The sequence below is a fragment of the Coffea eugenioides genome, chromosome 2 (assembly GCF_003713205.1).
Source record: "Coffea eugenioides isolate CCC68of chromosome 2, Ceug_1.0, whole genome shotgun sequence".
Lineage (NCBI taxonomy): Eukaryota > Viridiplantae > Streptophyta > Magnoliopsida > Gentianales > Rubiaceae > Coffea > Coffea eugenioides.
In genome coordinates, this window is record NC_040036.1 from 11,732,202 (window position 1) to 11,752,597 (window position 20,396).

The window sequence follows — 20,396 nt, forward strand, 5'->3', positions numbered from 1 at the left end:
GGATATTTTATATACAATAATTTAATTTTTAAATAATTTTTATTTATGACGTCATCCGGTTCGACCCCTATCGATTTCCGGTCGAACCCATTGACCCCTGACCCCTGATCTCGGCCGAGTCGATATCCGGTCCGGTTCTGAAAACATAGGATGCGACTCTGCTTGAATAATCCTTATGCCGGACACTGTTGTCACGAAACTTGAAGACGACAGAAAAAGACAAGTCGAGATTTATACCAAGTGAACCATCATTCCAATACAATCAGACATATATATATATATGTGGTCAAGATTTTCAATTTTCCATGAGAATAGCATGCCAACACTAATTTTTCATGAGAATGACATGCCAATAATGCATGTAGTTGACGAATTCAAATAATCCGTATATTGGACACTGTTGTCATGAAATTTGAAGTCGAGAGAAAAAGACAAGTCGAGATTTATACCAAGTGAACCATCATTCCAATACAATCAGACATATATATGTGGACAAAATCTTAAAAGATGGAAGATTTACATGTCGACGTTCCCGCGCAAGGCAATGTTTCAATTCACTCGGGTATGGTACAATTCAGTTCTGACGAAAGGTAGCTATTCCGAGGTGAAAGTGAAACTTAAGGGCCACAGAGAAAGACAAGTCAATATATTAGAGAAGTAAAGCATTATCCCCAAACAATAATCTGGTGCTTGTGCCCCATTTAAAATTTAGGTGCGATATTTATGAAATTAAGTTGTAGAATACCGAGTTAATTAAGTTTAATAAAATTTACAAAAAGTTGACTTGACGTTAATTCAATAATTGTATCTTTCAGCGCCTGCTTTGGCGTTCTTCAAATTTCCCCCTGTCATCGATCGACACAAGAAACTCACATTTGCCTAAAGAAATGAAATTTATAATCCAATTTGTAGCAATTAACATTCCAATCTATTAAATAAAATGTTGATTTTCTTTACATAAAAAAAAGGGTTTTACTTTTTCTTTTCCTTTGATGTACCAAAGGCTCGTTAGCAATTGAGTTTTCACTATACATATGTCTGATTATGTAATCAAACACACACACACACACATATATATATATTCATAAAATAATTCATATTTGGAACCAATTAATATGGTGATTCACTTGTTCGTAGGGTTAATTACTACAACCACCCCTTGGCGTCTGATATAAGTTCAAAGATGTGCTCCTGCATATTAGTTTATCAATTTACAGAAATGATCCCCTCAACAATTAATTTTCTTTTTGAAACAATTTAGAATTGGTGCGTTGGGAGAGAAATAGCAGAGAGGGAAGGTAAACGCCGAACCATAGAACAAGAAAACAAATGCCCTTATTCATTGGGTGTTATCCAATGTTCTACTTCTCCTCAACCCCTCCAACTTTTTTTTTCCTTTTAAACATCCTTGCCCAAAACTATACCTCTCGCCACAGAATTCATTAGGCAATTCTTGAAATACCAAAATTGTTGGAGTTTGGCATAAAGATGTAGCACAGATAGACTTGTAAGTTACAGACGATCCCTTTATCTTTACCCGGCTGAGTAATCAAAACTCACCAATACGAGAAGAAGTTGGTTTTTTTGTTTGCCTACGCTGGAAACCCATGCACACTCCAACCATACGCAGATGATACTTTTGCTTATAAATACTACTATTTCATGACCAGATGAACCAATCCACTAGGCAAACAAAAAAAAAGATATGGCTCTCAAACAAGGCTTCGAGGTGAAGGTAACCTTGACAGAGGTAGTTGCTGCAGTGCTTCCGATGCAAGAACATTGGTTGCCGCTGTCCAACCTCGACTTGCTTTTGCCTCCTGTCGATGTCGGTGTCTTCTTCTGCTACAAGAACCCCTCTTCAGCTGCCACCACATTCGGGTCCATGACCAGCGCTCTTAAGAAAGCACTAGCCCAAACATTGGTTTCCTATTACGCTTTTGCGGGGGAAATGGTGCAAAATCCTTCAGGGGAGCCTGAGCTTCTATGCAATAATCGTGGGGTGGACTTTGTTGAAGCATTTGCTGATATTGAGCTTCGAGAGCTCGACTTGTACAATCCTGATGAGAGCATCGAAGGTAAACTTGTGCCCCAAAAGGAGCAAGGCGTGCTCTCTGTTCAGGTTAGTAATTTTAACTAAAAAGTTATCATTTCCAAGTCCTAATGACCATAAAAGAAATGCAGAATTTGTAAGATTTCTAACCAAGCACTTCTCGATTGATTCTAAATTCTGTTTAATTTGCTCCATTTAAGTTTGTCACTTTTCACTTTTCCACCGAAAGATTTATGTTTTTGTATTGCAACATAAATTTTATCGGAATTGCACTTATGAAAAGTAACATGATTCGACATCGTGGCCGGCAAATTACCCTGCAAAAACTCATGCATGCTCATATTCGGGAATTTAACTCCTTGCAAGTTCGGGCCATTTCAACCACAAATCATAGCAGATTTCTACCCTCCCTTTTGGTTACCGTAAAGATGAGATTAAATTCACCTTTAGATATAAAACAAGAGTTATCAATTTTTAGATTATTTCAAGAGTTTAAATAACTAAATGATATTGTAAGATATAAGTCAATAAGAATCATAGATATAGTACCCAAAAAGGGAACGTAGCATTTTCTTAAATCATAAATTAGGTGAACGGGTTACTTGCTTCTCTGGTGATAATTGTTTTATTAGTGAAATGCTGGCAATAATGAGAGGTATTTTATCTACTGAAATAAAAAAAAAAAACAGAAAAGTATTGAAAAACTACTTACAAGTTGTAATCATCAAATTTCGAAAAGAAAATATTGCATGCGTGTCTATTCTGATATGTTAGATTTTTATTAACTATTTTGATCCGGTTTGAGACGTTGCATGGCAATTTGTAAAATATGTTGAAGTTGAAACCATCTAAGGATGTTAATTAATCATCAATCGCTGTAGTGTTCATCTAACATTGTAGGAGGCCTGATTTAATAAGATATCTAAGGAACCAAAGTTTGATTTACAATTGAAAATTTCAGTTGGACTAATTCTGAAAGAACATAATACTTTAATTGATGAATAAAAAAAAAATACCAACTTCTTCTCTTTTTTTTCCCTTTGTTCTTTCGAGATATGTTTAGCTGCTGTTTAAATTAACTAATATCAGTGGATGAAGTTTTGATTTAGTGGCCAAAATTGAAATATTAGAAATTAGGGGTTTTGAATTTAAATCCCTATTCTCCTCCATATTTCTTTTTAAATCCTTATTCTCCTCCATATTTCTTAAATCCTACCTCTACCCGCTTAAAAAAAAAAAGTCATTAACCAATATCTAACCCGCAGGCAACTCAACTCAAGTGCGGAGGACTGGTGATAGGATGCACGTTTGACCATCGGGTTGCCGATGCCTACTCGGCCAACATGTTTTTGGTGTCATGGGCGGAAATGGCTCAGTCCAAGCCGGTAACTACGCTTCCTTCACACCGGCGGTCACTGCTCTCTTCTCGCCGGCCAGGGCACTTCGACATTTCAATTAACGACATGTACATGAAAATATCACAAATGCCACCTCCAGACAAAGAATTAAATGACCACATTAATAATAATCAGGCACCAATAAGTCGCATCTATTATGTCAAGGCCGAACAGGTCCACCAACTGCAATCGCTAGCCAATGACGATAAACGGGGTAGTAAAAAATTTGTAAGGACTAAGCTTGAGGCCTTCACTGCCTTCCTCTGGAAATTAATTGCCAAAGGGACAGATGCAGGGGACAAATATTGCAGGCTAGGAATCGTGGTTGACGGAAGGACTAGATTGAATGATGGAGACGAATCGATGATGAATAAATATTTTGGAAATGTTTTATCTATCCCATTTGGCGAAAAGAGAAACAAGGAGCTGAAAGAGATGAATTTAAGTATGATAGCCGATGAAGTCCACAATTTTCTTGACGGGGCAGTGACAAGAGAACATTTTCTGGGGCTGATTGATTACGTGGAGGCTCATCGTCCTGAACCGGCATTTTCCAGAATTTATGGTTCTAAAGTAACCAGAGAAGAACCGGCATTTGTGGTGTCATCAGGGCAGCAGTTTCCTATAAGAAAGATAGACTTCGGGTGGGGTGTGCCAGTATTTGGTTCGTACCACTTTCCATGGGGAGCACAATCGGGCTTTGTAATGCCAATGCCCTGTGCATCTGGAAATGGAGATTGGATTGTTTACATGCACCTTCGTCAAGAGCAGATAGAAGTGATAGAGCTTAACGCACCACATGTTTTTAGACCTTTCAGCCATGATTATCTCTGATCAGCTCCATCTGATTTTCCACTGGATTAATTGGCTCGCTACAATTGATCAGACACAAGTTATGTATTAATTTGAGTTCTTTTAATGGATTTCTTTGTCTTTTTTTAACTTTTGCCGAAGTTAAAATTGTACTCCCCATAACTCCAGTTTTCTAGAATTATACGCTCGTGCACATGGAAAAAAGATTCTGTATTACTCCATTAATCATTAGTTTGGAATCATTGACGCTTTCGATAACGTTTTTTTTTTTTTTTTTGGCGCAAATGCAACATTTGATTACTGGTACACAAGGGAACCCCCTAGCTGCGTAGAAGAACCACTACCACAGGACTGTACCACATGCTGCACAGAGTTTACAATAGCATTCATAACGTTCACAGTATTTGAGGACTGCAATTGAAACATTCCTAACTCTCCATAGATGATAAACAGTTACAGCAAAAACCAGCCTCTTGAACTAATAATCAAAAGAATCAGTTTGCCAATAAGAAGCAAGTCACCTGATCTCTTCCTCCCACCCCTAAACATTACACGCATCCTTTGAGCTTTCTGCCAAACTATTTGAGACAGATTACACTCAAAAAACAAGTGATCCAAGGTGGTCTCATCAGCTACTTGACGGAAAACTCATTTGACATTGGCCATATGCATTCCCCATTTTATCAGCCTGTCCATAGTACTCGACCTCCTTTTGCAAGCCAGTCACAAAAAAAAAGCGAACCTAGTAACGTAGTTCTTTCCCCCCACACATTTCAATTATAATTTTGGTATTGCAATAATATGCATAATTTCCCTGTTAACTAGTGCAAGGAACGGGCTACTGTTGTTGCCCATTTAGTCCAATCAAATTCTAACGGAAACACTCAACTTGAATGGTTTTTGTTTTTTTCCCCTGATAAACAATGAGTCCTGCAATGACTCCAGAAGACAAGTTGCAATTCCTAATGAAGACGAATGGAGACTGTAATTAGCAACAGTACCTCATGTTCATTGTTCAATGAAATCAGTAAAAATGATGGATCAAATTTTGCATTTCAGCCCTTTCCTTGACATAACATGTACACCATGATTGTAGTTAAACTACATTTGTTAGGTATAAGGAGACCACGTACTTTATGTTGTTTTGTAAAAAAATATATATACAAAAATGAGGATCATTTTATTTACTTTAAAGTAATCTGCATTAATGTCAAGAACTACTGCATAATGGCCTCCATTACATGCACGAATGGAAAAAAAATCTCCTTCCAAGTTGAGAAATTAATGAATACCAAAATTCATGAAGGATTTATTTGTTTTGGACCTCTTATTTGTCAGCTCCTGCTCAAGTATTTATTTGCTTTATACATATTAATAATATGAAAATGTCAAGTACAACATTTGTCCTCTCCAGCTTATCAGGAGGTCATTAAATTCCCCTTATCTAATGCATTTTTCATGTATGTGTGGACATAATTGGCGGGTGTTTTCAATACAAACGGCTATCACCTTCATCTTAAAGATGATTTACCAATTAATTAATTTATGATATATATTGACAATTACACCTCAATCCTCAACACTTGGACAAAGGGCAGGTGCTAAGCACTGAATTGAGGTATTAAAATTGTGGGAGAAGCGGTTACTGTCTCACTGATGTGATAATTGGTCACCTTTCAACAACAAAAAAAAAAAAAATTGAAAAATTGGCTTGCCTGCAATCTGCAGATACATTTGAAATTAAAGGACAAACGTACACCTCAAAGGATTGTCAATAACTCTAGCTAAGTTGCAAATGTGTCATTTAGGACAGGGATGTTTCCTGAATTCCATTTTAATGTAGAGTGAGTAGACTGATGACCTTTTCCTTATTTATCATACATTAGTTATGGCTACACCGTGCACGCAATAAGCATCTTTTCTAAAAGCGGTGAACTATTGAAAACTTTAACTTTGTCTGCTTCAGTTCCTCAAAGAAAATTAATTTTTTTTTAAAAAAAAGAATGCTATGTGTTGTAGCTGGAGATTGAAATTTAATTTAGAGCAAATACCAATTAATTGCCAGTCCTTTACATTGAAAGAAAATGAAATACGAAACGGCCAAACCCGCAAAAGAAATAAGACGAACCAAATCGAAAACGACAATAAGACAGCCGATTATGATAGAAGAAGATGATGATCATAGTTCCATTCCATCTTTATCAATTAATTAAACTCTCTAGCCGGGAGGGCTGATGATGCGACAAGTGCAACGATATGCATCAATTCCACCCCGCGCTTAAACGTTTCTTAGTCGACTAAGAAACCGATCCTATGCAGTTCGTCGCTATCCCTCTCCCTAACCAATATTTGATTTTTTTTCTCTTTTCTAAAGAGGATTAACAGTGATTTCTCACCTATTTTCTTGATGACTCGAGCTCGTGACCTGTTGATTACAGGTGAAACATAAGATTCGCTTTGTTGTCAAATATTTGGTACTTAAACAAACAAAAACCAGCAATTGAACTTGTCCAATGTCCACCGAGCATGAATTCAATGTGATACCATAATAAAGGTAGACCTTATAAATTTCAACTTTCTATCTAAAACACTTCAATTATTCCCTCCATTGCATCTAAACTGTCAAAATGATTGCAGATCATTTCATTTTCTTTAATTTAAAAAAAAACCAAGATTTTCATAATATAGACTTGGGACAAATTATTTTAGACATTATTGTTACAACTCGCATGAATAATCACAGTACAAATATTTTAATATTCCAGCAAAAAAGTTTAAAGAAAAAACAAGAAATTAAAAGCTCCAAAAGTTGTCCGTTTAGCTGAAGATAACAATAAATGAGGCAGAAGGTGTACATTCTTTTGTTGTTTATGGGAGAATTAGATTGTCATCTTGAGAAACGTAAATATTGATATGTTAAAAAAACTATAAATCTTATAAGTTAGTTACTTCTTAATTTGATATATACCAACACCTTGTCTTGGAAAGATTAACATATCCAGCAAGAAAACTGGAAAATATGGTTCATAAACAAGAGTTTAGTAACTTTGAAGTGAAGGTAAGCAAGATTGAGCTTGTGGCTGCAGTGGTTCCAAAGCAAGAAGCCAAGAACATTGGATACCACAATCCAATCTCGACTTGATCTTGTTTCCACTTGATGTAGGTGTCATCTTTTGTTACAAGAAGCCCTCCTTATCCGGCCCCCACACCACACATTCGGGTCTATGGTTAGCGTTCTCAGGAAGGCTTTTGCCCAAATACTGGTCTCCTACTATGCATTTGCAGGAGAGTTGTTGCAAAATGGAGCTGCTATGCAATAACGGGGGGGTGGATTTTGTCGAGGCATTTGCTAATATGGAGCTCAATTTGTACAGTCCAGATGAAAGCATAGAAGGCAAAATTGTCCCTAAAAAGAAGCTAGGTATACTCGCCGTTCAGGTAACTAACTAGTATATGAATGTAGAATTAAAAAAAAAATTAAAGATATATAATTAGCTATCATACAACTTACAATCACATAATAGACCGAAGAAACAGAAATGAAGAAAGAAAGATTTGAACTCATAACCTCTAACCAAGTCTCGCCTTATTTCTTCTTTTATTTTCTTGTGGATTTTAAACCATGCCCTCCAGTACTCCAAAAATGTTTGATATTAAACGACGGATCAATGCCTGGCCAAGATCCTACGCAATTGGTCGGACCAATAGCAGTACACATATTAACATTCATGTGTACGTTGACATATGATATGTGCATCTTAACCATGATGACATGGAAATTTACAGAAACAAAATGTACACTGTTCACATTATTTATGTGCACCCGTGACATTCCCTTAACCATTGGTTTCCTATATCATAGCAATTCCTTTAAATCAATAATTGGTCCTGCCTTAATCCAAAAATAGAGTATGTTAACCCCACTGTTTCCTTACTACCACTGGATCAGGACTCAGGAGCCTCTCAAGTTGGTTTCTGTCCAATTCAGTTCGGTTGACATAAATTTTTAGAACTTTTGTTATATGTAATTATTTTTTTTCACTTTAACTTGGTCGAATGAATTAATAAACTCATGTTTATACCAAAGTTATAGCAACTTTAAATGAAATGTTGTACGAATTTCATTTTTTTTTTATAAAAAGTAAATTTCATTTACGCATTGTTGAAAATAATCTAGCACGATTTGATTTGTATCACTACTTTAATTGCAGGTTAAACATGCAATAGAAATTACAAATCTGCAATTTAACAGATACAATAAATTTAAAACGAGTTATGAATAGATTTGAAAAATATAAGAAATTTCAAAATTATCTTCTACTAGATAAATCATTGCAACTCCCTTTTGTGTATATTGCAATCACTAGATCTGCTAATCAACAATTTCGATTTTAAGTTCTAATAATGATGATGAGATCTATCGAAATAGATCCAAGATTCAAAAAAAAATTCAAATCTAATAACCAAATCTAAAATAAATTCAAATCTAACAAGAAAATAAGGGAAAGACCATAAAAATCTCCATAGGAATAATCCTTAGGAGAATAGAAAATTCTCACTAAAAATCTCTAGGAGAAATAGAAAACTTTCATTAACAAAATTTAGGAGTGACTTTGTTCAAAAAATAAAATAAAAAAATTCACGGGAAGGAAACTATAGTGTGGTCTCCCTCCTTAAGGGAAAACCTTTATAAAGAGAAGAAAAAATTATAGAGAAGTTAGAGAAAAGGAAAAGGTATATTGTACGAATTTCCTAATTAGACAGAATTGAACAATTATTCAACTTGAGAGGTTTCGATCCATTGCAACCTTGATCCATAAGACAAGAATTGGAAATATTTTATCCAACCAAAGGCTCCAAAATTCAATTGCGGAGGCTTGATGATCGGCTGCATTTTTTACCATCGAGTTGCTGACGCCTACTCTGCCAACATGTTTTTTTGTGTCATGGGCAGAAATGGCTCAGTCCAAATCTTTATCCGTGCGACCCTCATTTCGGTGGTCAATGCTCTCCCCTCGCCGTCCTGGTGGCTTGGGTGGTCTAGTCAGTGCGACACGTACGTTATCCCAAACTTGAAACTAACACCTCCGGAACAAGAAACCAACAGTATCCATCCATCATGATCAGGAGCAGACAAGCCGTATTTACTGTGTCAAGGAAGAAGATATCCGCAGATAACAATCTTTAGCGAATGATGGTGACTATGCTAAAGTTTTGGCTTTAAACTTTGCATAGATGCTAAACTTTGTACATCAAAGTATTTTCTGCTAAGTCAAGTCCGTTTTCAAGGTGAAGTAATCACAAATGTTATGGAGACACAGTTCCTTGTAATATTTTGCAGAATTCGTGGTATTTTCTCCTTTTATGAGACTTAGGGTGTGTTTAATAAAATTGAAGTCTGAAAATTGAATCTAATACATTTGAGTACATATCACATTCAAGGATAAGTGAATATCTTATCACCTAATTTTGGGAGTAAGTTTTAGTTAGAAAATTCAATGCCATTTAATTAATTCACATGTTCAATTTTTGGTTATCAAACGGTCTGAATATGTTAAAATCTAAATCCATTAAATTTAAGTGCTGAATTGGGTTATCAAACAGGGTTTTACTAAAATAGTCAGACCCAAAAGTATTTGACCCATTGGGTTCCGATAAAAATACTAAGGCTCTGGCCCAATAAATAGATTGTGGCCCACATCAAGTCAATACCAAAAGACGGTTCGTTTTCTTCTACCATTTATTTTTGCCCATTTCACAAACTTTCAACTCCCCGCTGGTTTTGGTTAATGCATCTAAATACTTTTTCCTTTTATTTTAATTTTTTATAAGTACTTCTTGTTTTTTAAGTAAAATTGCTGAAGAAACTTGGAAAGTATTTTACCTCTCTCTTGAAAAGAAATATTCGAATGCATATTTTATAACTGTTGAACACTGTTAGACTTAAAGAGATTGGAAGTATAATTAGTGGTCGAATGAATAAAAACCGAATATCTTCAATTTTTTTAGTTATTTATCCATTAAAAACTAAAAAAGGAAGTTCAATATTCAGCTATATATATATATATATATATATATATAGTTACCCACTATTCCTTCTTGGTATATATACTTTTAATTTTCTTCTCTTTATTGTCCAGCATATAGAAATGTGTGCAAAATCGAGGAATATAGGTTTTGACCTCATCTGAAGTAATTCTTCATTACACCTTGTACCACAAAATGGGGAAAATTCAAAAGAATGGATTTAATTATCTTCGCGAAGAATATTTCTATATTAAAACCTGGAGATGACCTGGAGCCAAATTATCAAAGGAACTAGACGTCTCCTCCCTCAGTTAACAATAGAGCATTGCAGAGGTAGTAAGCCGTCCTGGTAACATGTGAAGCCAAGGATAATCTGGATAAGTAACTATTTCAGTTAACAATATACAATGTTTTTTATTTTCTAATTCATCACAAGCGATTTAGACAACTACAAATAATGTAAAATTCAATATTATTTATTTTGAAAGGATTTTTCTAATTGACGTTTAATAGGCACTTATTGATGTAGAAATTAAACTTAATTTACTATGTGAATGCACGCATTCATATTTAATCCCTCTTGTATTTAGAAGTGCTCAGAAATGAACTTCACTTTTATAAAATAAATAAATAAATAAAACTCGAGCCCACTCTAGTCAAACTCTACAAGCTAGAAGCTGTTGCCTCCAAGACACTAAAAAGTCATTGCCCCGGTCAAATTCCATCATACCGACCCTTAATATCCAGACATTTTTCAAGAATTTAGAAACTTTCTAAGTAGTCTAATCGTGTGGTGCGACCACTAGCAGCTGCAATGAATTTGATTTAGCAAGTAAAAGAAGAAACAAATCTTGTTATGCATGAGCATTAGGGTAAATAACATAATTAGAAGGCAAGTCAAAATTCCTAACTTGATTATGCAAAATTTTTTTTTCTAGAAAACTTGCTCAAAATTGGTTTTAAATTTCTTCTAGCAAAAGAGATGGTTGAGATTTAAAAAGTAAAGAGGTGGAATAAGGATTTAAATTCCTGTCCAACATAATTAGAAGGCAAGTCAAAATTCCTGTCCAACTGAACTTCTAAATTTGACAGAATTAGCTCCTGCAAGACGTTCATATTCCATCATGTTAAGTTAGAAAATCAACCTATATTTTAGTTTTTTTTTTTTTTTTGCTCTTTCTCTTTCTGATAAATAAAGTATTATCCATCCATAACCAATGTTTTAAAAACCGGACCGTTAATTGAACCGGTGAAGTGAAAGGGTCGAGGTTCAACCGGTCGGACCGGTTCAACCCCGGTTCAATGAATTTTTTTAAAAATAATTTATATAAATATATATATGCACAAAATAAGACATGTAATGGATAATTTAATACTTTATATGATGAAAAGTTTACTATTTTCGAATAACCTGGATTTTTAAAAATAAATTTTTTAAATTATAAGTTAAAACAAATAAATTTCATCTCAATTTCAATTATATCTATCAAAAAAATCTTAAATCCAATCCAAAAATATCACAATATTTGAAATTATACAAAATTCACGTCTATAAGAATTTAGACATTGTGAACTTAAATTTTAATTTACATTTTGGAATTTAAATTTACAATTTAAAAAAGGAAGTTTGGAGTTCGAAGAAAATCAAGAGAATTGAAAATAGAAATGCAAATTTGATAAGAAACAAAAAATGAGATAAAAGTGAGTGGTTGTGGTATTAAATAAATTGGATTAAAGAAAAATAATTCTTTTTTAACTTTTTTAAATTTAATGGACAAAAACAAAATTAAAATATGGAAGAAAACATCAATAAATTAAAAATAAAGAGGTTTGATTAAAAAATGAGTGGCAAAAGAAAAGATGATAGAGAGAGAGAGAAAGAGTTGAAGATTAAAAAGAAAGAGCCATGAAAGGATGATATTTTGTAAGAAAAATGGAACAAAAGAAATATGAGTATTTGTTTTATATAAATAAGTTATCAAAAAAAACTAATAAGATGTGATGGTGCAATGGTTGCTACATTGGTCTTCTATTACAAAGGTCTTGAGTTCAAATCTTAATAACTACATTTTGCAAAACTAAAAAAAAAAGTGGAAAACTCAAAAACCGGAAATAACCGGTTCAAATCCGGTTCGGCGGTTTTCGCGGTCCGACCGGTTTTTGACCGGTTTCTTGACAAAGTCAAACTTAGCATTGAACCGGACCGGAGCCATTGCCGGTTCGCGGTTCAACCGGTCGAACCGGCCGGTCCGGTCCGGTTTTCAAAACACTGTCCATAACTGATAACACCCACCCACATCGTCTTTTTCTGAAAGACCTACCAGTACCACCCAAGGAACAGGCATGGGCCCAATAATCAGCTGCATTGCTCCAATGAAATGGCGCCTGTCTGCTGACTCTGCTCATTCTTGCCAACTCAAAATTTTATCGGTCATGAACTAGGAAACATCAAACATGTTACCATTTGGTGCTGCAGAAGCACAAAAACTAACAGATAGATCCCCTTGTTATATGTAAAACATGAGGCTGATGGATACATATCTCAGTGTTAGCAATTATTGTGGATTCTTGGAACTTTGTTCTGTTCTCCATCCTTTTGTGGCCACTATATAGTATCTTTTTTTTTTTTTAGGTAAATAAATGGATTGATGAAATCGTCCTAGATATTAGGTGGGACTTGAGAAGAATGAGACGACAAGGAGGGCAACTGGGCAAAAATAATGGGCGGATGGAGATTCTGAATATGTGGACTAGGAGGAGATGAGAGATATCTTGACATGTTAATTGTGAGTTTCTGTTGCCTGTACCCAGAATTTAGAACGTCCAAGTACGATGATGATGATGATGGATTTTGACTTTTATTTTTCATCGCTTAATGACTATTCCATTTCTTTTGTTTTTTTTTTTTATTTCCCCTCATATCAGAATTCAGAAGCAGAAAGTACAAACTCAGAAAGAAAGTGGAACTTATGAATGGGAAAGGATGGTGTATTTAAGTCAATCAGCGTCTGAATTTGCTGTCCGCAAAATAGACAAACTTGCGTGTAACAAAGTGTGTGGATTTCAATGGACTTCAGGACACCAGCTAGCGCTCTCACTTCCCAGCCAAGGAAATCGGGTTACCTTACGGGGTTGGGTGCTTTTGGTTTCCATTAGCTAGGCATTTGAGGAATCAATTTTGATCATATCCGTTTTATAGATGTATATATATCCACGAAGCAAATATGGAAAGTAGATTCAACTTTTTATCATTTGGGAAAAAAATAAGGGACTTGCATGAATAGGAGTATGTATGCTACAGCAGTCTCCTGAATGGAATAGACAGAACAGAAATAAACCTCATCCCTATCCCATGTAGTCCCAATTGTCAAACAACAAAGAGGACATAATTCAAAGAAACGAATTTTGAAACTTTAATTTTGTCATTTGATTAGTTATTTTGCACTCTATTGATGGTTTTATTTTACTACTTCAGGATAATTTCCAAGATTTTTATCTTGCAAGATTCCAAGGCCTCTTTGCCTCATTGGCCGTGGCGTCTGGCTTTATTATTGCATGAGTGATACAGAATAGTAGATGAAAGAAGACCATAAAATACAAAGAGACCCCAACACAGCTGCCACTTGCCCCTCTCTCTCTCTCTCTTTTTCTTTTTTTTATCCTCTTTGTTTCAGCCGGAAAACCAGGAACAAGAAATATAAATATAAAAAAATAATAGAAGAGCAGCCACCCCACCTGAAAGCAGAATATCTATCAGACCCCTTTTGGTGGCACATAAAGATTTGATCATAGGGCGAGACTTCTTGAGAGAACTCACAAAGGTGAAAGACAAACACCCCCAGACACACACAGACACCAAACCCCCTCAAACCCCCCACCCCAAAGAAGGAAAAAAAAGAAAAAGAAAACAATATGAAGAAATGTGAACTCTGCAATTCTACAGCAAAAATGTACTGTGATTCAGATCAAGCAAGCCTTTGTTGGGATTGTGATGCCAGAGTTCATACTGCCAACTTCCTTGTTGCTAAGCACTTGAGGACTCTTCTCTGCCATGCCTGCCAATCTCCAACACCTTGGACTGCCTCTGGTCCCAAACTTGGACCTACAGTTTCAGTTTGCCAGGCCTGTGCCAATAGAACTTCAAGTAGTATTGACGGTGATCATGATCCTGAAAATAATAGAGACGACAACGACGAGGACGATGATGAAGATGATGCTGATAGTGAAGATGAAGATGATCAAGATGACAATGATGATGGTGATAGCAGCGATGACAGTGGCGATGAAGATGACGGAGATAATCAAGTTGTGCCTTTGTCTTCCACGCCTTTACCTCCACCTCTGATCTCGAGCTCTTCTAGTAGCGAAGATTCATTGAGAAGATCTTCTCGTAGAAGAGATGGGGGCGTCTCAAGTTCAAGAATTGGGTATTTTTCCAATCATTCAAATGAAAATGGCAGATTCTCCTGTGATGTATGTGCTTTCTTCCTCAAATCTCTCTCTCTCTCTCTCTTACATGTGCATTAGCAGCTACCCCTTTAATCCTCTGTTTCCTCTGTTTTCTCTGCACAAACAATCTAAAAAATGTGAATTTACCTTAGCTTCGCACAGCATTTTTCTGTTGTTTACTCAGAGACAATTTCAAATTTCGCAAATGAATTTAATAGAGCTTCTTGGTCGTCAGTTAATCACAGTGTTGTTCGGCACCTTTTTCTCATAGCAAAATTTTGTCCTTCAGAGGATTGAAAGATCAAGGCAAAAGGGCAATTACAGGATCAGTTCTCCAACCTCCTGGGTTTGAAGATGAAGAGATTAGAGATCAAAAGGGCTACTAGATAGAGATCATAAATTGACATTCGAGGAAGATTGTTCAATATGACCTTACAATTTACTACTATTGATGTAAAGCGAAGAGAGCATGAAGACGGTTGTGTAAATGGCATTCCAGGTAGAGTGCTAGTCTTCCGGAATAATGATTTATTTTGACAAATTTGTGGAGTCCTCGAAGAATCTGTTCGATAATCTAACATCTGCTGTTACAATTTCTGTGTTCATATATGCCATCTTTTCTGAATTTTAGGCCATCAACAGTGGTAGGCTAACTTTAAAATTTGTTAGATGCTTATGATTTGGAAAAAATTTTAAAAAAAAAAATCAATTTTTCATGCATGTTAAATACTGGAGGAGAATGTTTGAAGAAAAAAATTTGTACTTGGTGGGAGAAGTCGACAAGGACAGGATAACTTCCAGCTAGAGACGATGTTTGACAAGTCATATTATTACTCATTGGCAATGAAGAATGCTTTTCATTTCAGAAATAAGGTAATCATCAATGCATGATGTGTTGTTCGTTTCTGAAACAAGATAAGATGAGAATTGACCATCTTTTGCACGTTATATTGGCACTTTGGCAGCAGCACCTTAATCTATCTGGATATATATATATATATATATATATATATATATATTGGGCCATTTTTCTTATTTTCCTTCTACTTTTTCTCAATGGGATATTGAGTAAACCATATGGAATCAAGATTTAATTTAAAAAAAAAAAAAAACTTCTGATATGGCCTGTATCCCTTCAGCATGTTGAGGTGTTGATTTTCCAATTTACTGTAACAAATTGAAGGGAAATAAAATTAATCACCTAAACTGTAAATTACTTGTGGTCTTACTATATTAGCCCCAACCGTCTATCTTAATGTCTCCGTTGTAGGGATGGTAGCAGAGATAGGGTAAAACTCGATACCTGCAGTAACTCATCCCGATGGTTAATCCAATTAAACGATCAATTGATAATTCGATTAGATAATAGATTGATAATCTTAGGGTTTGGCATTGATTAGGGGTTACCAATAGGTAGTTGAATAAAATTTTGTAAGAGAATCCTAAAAGATCGATACTTGACACACACACACACATGACTCAATTTTATAGTTTAATAAAATATAATTTAAACCTAGCTCTTTACATAACCCTTCATAAAAATGTTGAATTCCTCTCATGCAAATTTTATGACTTTATCGAAGTTTAAAATTTAACGTAGTGTGTTAATTTAACACGATATATGTATTAATTTTAATTTGATGACAATTAATTCTCTTTTTTTTTTTTTTTGAATTATTCAGATTAGGGGATAGAGGGTATGTGATGAATAATCGAATTCAAGAGAGAGAGGGTTTCGTAGAGGGAGTTAAAATTCGTAGGATTTGGCTTTAGACAAGATTTAGATACACGGTTAAGGATTTCGTAAAAGGAATCTTTGAGAGTATCCAACCCGCTCCATTCCTACTCCACTCCTTCCAATGCATAAAAAAAAAATAAAAAAGAAAAAACCCAAAAGTTAGGACAAGCACACGGCATAGCAAACCGAATAGATATAATTCTTCTTTACCGTATGGTTTTGTTCCATAGCAAGTGGATGGAAAGAAGAGAAGTCCTCCTTCCGGTCCTTTGGTTGAAGTCATTAAATTATCAAACCAACCCCACCCAACTCGTGTTGACTCCATAGATAATTGCCGGCTCTCAAATCATGGTTACACCGCAGATTAGTGTAAAAATTGGTCGCAGTTGAACTTTGAGACTCTGAGTAAGTGGGACCTTTGACTATGGGGAAAAAAAAAATTTGTGGACAGCAATGGTTTTGGCCTCCTAATGAAAGCAAAATTCTTTCTTTTACTCAAAAACTTGCGTGGTCATTAATTAATTGACTCCCCTTGTCTCTATCTCTCTCCGTACCATATTCCAAGTATGCAATGAACCTGAGCCTGTTGATTGAAGATTCAATCTCAATGTCACTACTCAAAATTGGTCATTGGATTTGGGGGTAGTAGTATTCTATTCTACGTTTGGCTGCGCCACAAGTTTTCCGGACCCCGCTTTTGTCATATGCTTGAGCCTGCACCACGCACCCCCGACTTTAAGACACTGCTAGTACTATTATGTTTGCCATTACGTAAGCCAACCTAATACTCTACTCGTGACACTTCTTTCCTTGCGTCCATCAAGTTTCTGGTTATGGTAATAGGAAAGAAAATTTTGGGAAGAGAAGCTTGGAGTTAATTTAAAACAAAGCGAACGGTTATTTTGTTGGGTTTGTGGTTTTATACTTGGATTCGTTCATGAGCAAGTCTAAAAATCACTTCAAATCTGTCTGAGTAAACGCCAATGAATAATTGTTGCTGCTTTTCAAATGATTCTTGTTCTCTCAAAATCTACTCCGACAAATATATAGAAAATTGGAAATTGTCAAAAGAGCGCAAGTCAAAGTTCTTAGACGACGAGTAAGTAAGGTTGGATTGAATAGTAAGATGGGAGGGATAATAAGAAGATAGTGCTGAATTATTCAAAAGCTTCCACTTAAGAAAAAAAAAGAAAGAAAGAAGTCGTGCTTCTTAGATAACGTCAGAAAGAAGCAAGAGATGATGTCAAAGTGAAGCAGCTAGGGTTTAAGATCCCAGAATGGTTTGCCAATGGACTATTTATATATTGTTTTGCACGAGTTTAGCAGCGATACGAGACAATAGTTACACGAAGACGGTGGTAGTACCAGACAGGGCTCAACTTGGGGAGGATTATTAAGCAAGCTGGTTAGGTAATAATGAAGGAAAAAATTTTCCAAACTGACTACTCAATTAATTAAACCTAGGAATAGAATAGTATAAAGTAGATATGGGATCCTAAGATGTGAAAAAGTATGATTCACCGACACGTCCACGTGCCTAACATAAGCACATATTGATATTCTAATCGTAGCTTTGATGATGGAACTGCTTGTTAATTAATTGTTTCCTGCTAAGATAATCAAGAGAGAGAATCCAGGAAAGCGGAGTTTGAGGTGGTGGGGGGAGGCTTCAAACTGTTACGTGGCGGAGGCGCCTTCTGTGATGAGGAAATACGACTTTAATTTGTGTGGCTCTGTGTGTGCGTGTGTGGAAAATGTCTCTCCACCATGAAGGACGAGAAGTGATTAATCTTTACTTCTTGAGTAGGTTCGCGCATTCATCCCTGGATTCTGACTCAACTTTATGAACTTCGCTGAAATAGAAAGCACTTGTTCTTGGTCATTGCTTTTTGCTATTTTCTGATCATGGCCGCACCTTCTTCAAACTTTGAAACTCTTCTTTTTCTTTTTTTTTTCCCTTTTTAGGATAAGTGGAAGAATTTGATCTTTTACTTATAATTTCTCCCGTCTTGCTATCCAATCTAAACGTCTCGAGTTATTCTTAGTAATAACTTTTGCTACTTTTTTATCATGGCCGTACATTTTTTAAATTTTGAAACTCTTTTTGTTTTTTTTCTTGTTTGGTTGAAACATGCATGAGAGGAGTTGAATCGAAAGCTTCTATAACTTACGATTCTTTCCATTTTATCACTCATTCCAACCCTCCTCCCTTTGAAACTCTTTCTTTCTTCGATCAATGATAATAATATCTTTTTTCCAATAGGTTTTGGAGGGGAACAGGGTATGAGATTTCAAACCCTCGATCCTCAATATTACTCCTCCATCTTGAATCAAAATTCGTGAAATTTTCTTTTGTACCGGACCCATGTATTCTGGATGCGTCTCATGCATGAACAAACTTGGAGTTATAAGACAACAACTGCATTTGAACTTCAAAGTGTAAGAAGCCCTTGACAACTTCTCAAACTCTTTTTCTTGGATGTTGTACAAGTAGTTATCCAAGTGCCTGAGCTAGTTCTAGGTTTCTCTAATCGCTCATGACTTAATCTCTATAACACGTTTTTATGCTCTTAAAGAAGTTTTTTGTTTCTCAAAATCTTTTCAAGTGACGTATTGTGAGAATTAGGAGATTGGAATCCTCTATCTAATTGGAGAAAAGAAAGCTTAAATTTATGTTCATTTTTCTCCTTCTGTTTATATATAAAGGGGGGAAAAAATCTCATGCATTTATTAGTTCCCAATTAACACGGCTCATTTGCAACTGCGCCACCATTTAAAGTCCATGCCGGGCTGCAAATAAGGACTGGAAGAAACATAAAGAATCACTCCATCCATTGAACTTCGTCCGAAAACATGCATCTCATCTCACCTGTCTCGTGCAGTAACAAAACTCTAAAACAAGATTAAACAAACTCGTTTATTTCGGGAAATGAGGCCCATCCTCCATGGTAGTACGAAGATGCTTACAAAGAAAACTCACTCACTCTATTTTGAAAAATTTGTTCACAAGAGTTTGAAAACAATTTTCTTGTCAATTCATCATAAAGTTTCCAAGATATTAGAGCAGTGTTTATTGCTCTGCAAAACCCCTTAGCATAATAAATGACCAGAAAAACCTCGACAGAGAATAATAACCCCTTAGTAAGGCAATATAATGTGTTGTTTTTCTCAATTAAAATGAAATGAGTACTATATTGGATTAACGTAATTCATGCTGCGTGAATTCTTTTTATTTTTTCTCATTCCATCTACCATTTTGATCTATTCATATGGGCTCGAAATGTTGCTAGTGGCTTATTCGTTTCCTTTGACAGCAGCCACTAGATTACTTGCATCCGACCAAGAAAAATATAGCACATTTTTTCATTCTATGGCAACTGACCAAGTTTTGAAGTATTAAACTGCAGCTACATCTGGGAAAAACGTGTTCTAGGAATTGTTTAGCTTAGTTGAGAAATCTCCTCCCTTTTCTGCAAACAATTTGAGAGGTATAAAATTCCATTTTTGGGAGATCTCCTTTCACCAAAAAAAGGGGAGAGACACCAAAATTGGGGCATGTTCTTTCACAAAAAAAAGAAAAAGAAAATCACTGTTAATTCGCCTGTCAATTCTGCTTTTGCAGATAAGAATCCCATCGACGCCACCATTACTGTCAAGTCTTGATAGGAGAATATAAGGCCGGCTATGTCTATCTGTCACTCGCTCCATGGCTCCTTGGTTAGACAACTTGCTTCGTAAAACACACCATCAATCATTAATTTGGTTTTTGGCATATAATCGAGCTGATTAGTGTTCTTACATATTTGGAGAGAAAGATTAACTGTTAAAAATTCACCATTATAGTGGTGATTATTATGTAAGTATCAGTGCATTACACCTACCGAACGTGTAATTAATCGTTCAACACGTTAATTAACCG

The 20,396-nt window shown here is 35.5% G+C and overlaps 2 protein-coding genes and 1 pseudogene across 4 annotated transcripts; all 3 read left to right on the forward strand.

Annotated features, from left to right (window-relative positions):
* Positions 1-1,690: 1,690 nt before the first annotated feature.
* Positions 1,691-4,372, forward strand: LOC113763855 (shikimate O-hydroxycinnamoyltransferase-like). Its single transcript, XM_027307824.1, has 2 exons — positions 1,691-2,122; positions 3,319-4,372. The coding sequence occupies exons 1-2, from the start codon at positions 1,706-1,708 to the stop codon at positions 4,282-4,284; spliced, it is 1,383 nt and encodes a 460-aa protein (XP_027163625.1). The 5' UTR covers positions 1,691-1,705; the 3' UTR covers positions 4,285-4,372.
* Positions 4,373-7,282: 2,910 nt separating this feature from the next.
* LOC113756538 lies at positions 7,283-9,498 on the forward strand (annotated as a pseudogene).
* A 4,635-nt stretch (positions 9,499-14,133) lies between these two features.
* On the forward strand, positions 14,134-15,348 carry LOC113763782 (vacuolar import and degradation protein 30-like). Of its 3 annotated transcripts, none has more exons than XM_027307704.1 (2): positions 14,134-14,763; positions 15,011-15,348. In XM_027307704.1, the coding sequence occupies exons 1-2, from the start codon at positions 14,203-14,205 to the stop codon at positions 15,089-15,091; spliced, it is 642 nt and encodes a 213-aa protein (XP_027163505.1). In that variant the 5' UTR covers positions 14,134-14,202; the 3' UTR covers positions 15,092-15,348. The 3 variants fall into 3 exon arrangements, with proteins under 3 accessions (XP_027163505.1, XP_027163506.1, XP_027163507.1); XM_027307705.1 differs by having other exon boundaries at positions 15,029-15,348; XM_027307706.1 differs by having other exon boundaries at positions 14,975-15,059.
* The last annotated feature ends 5,048 nt before the right edge of the window (positions 15,349-20,396 follow it).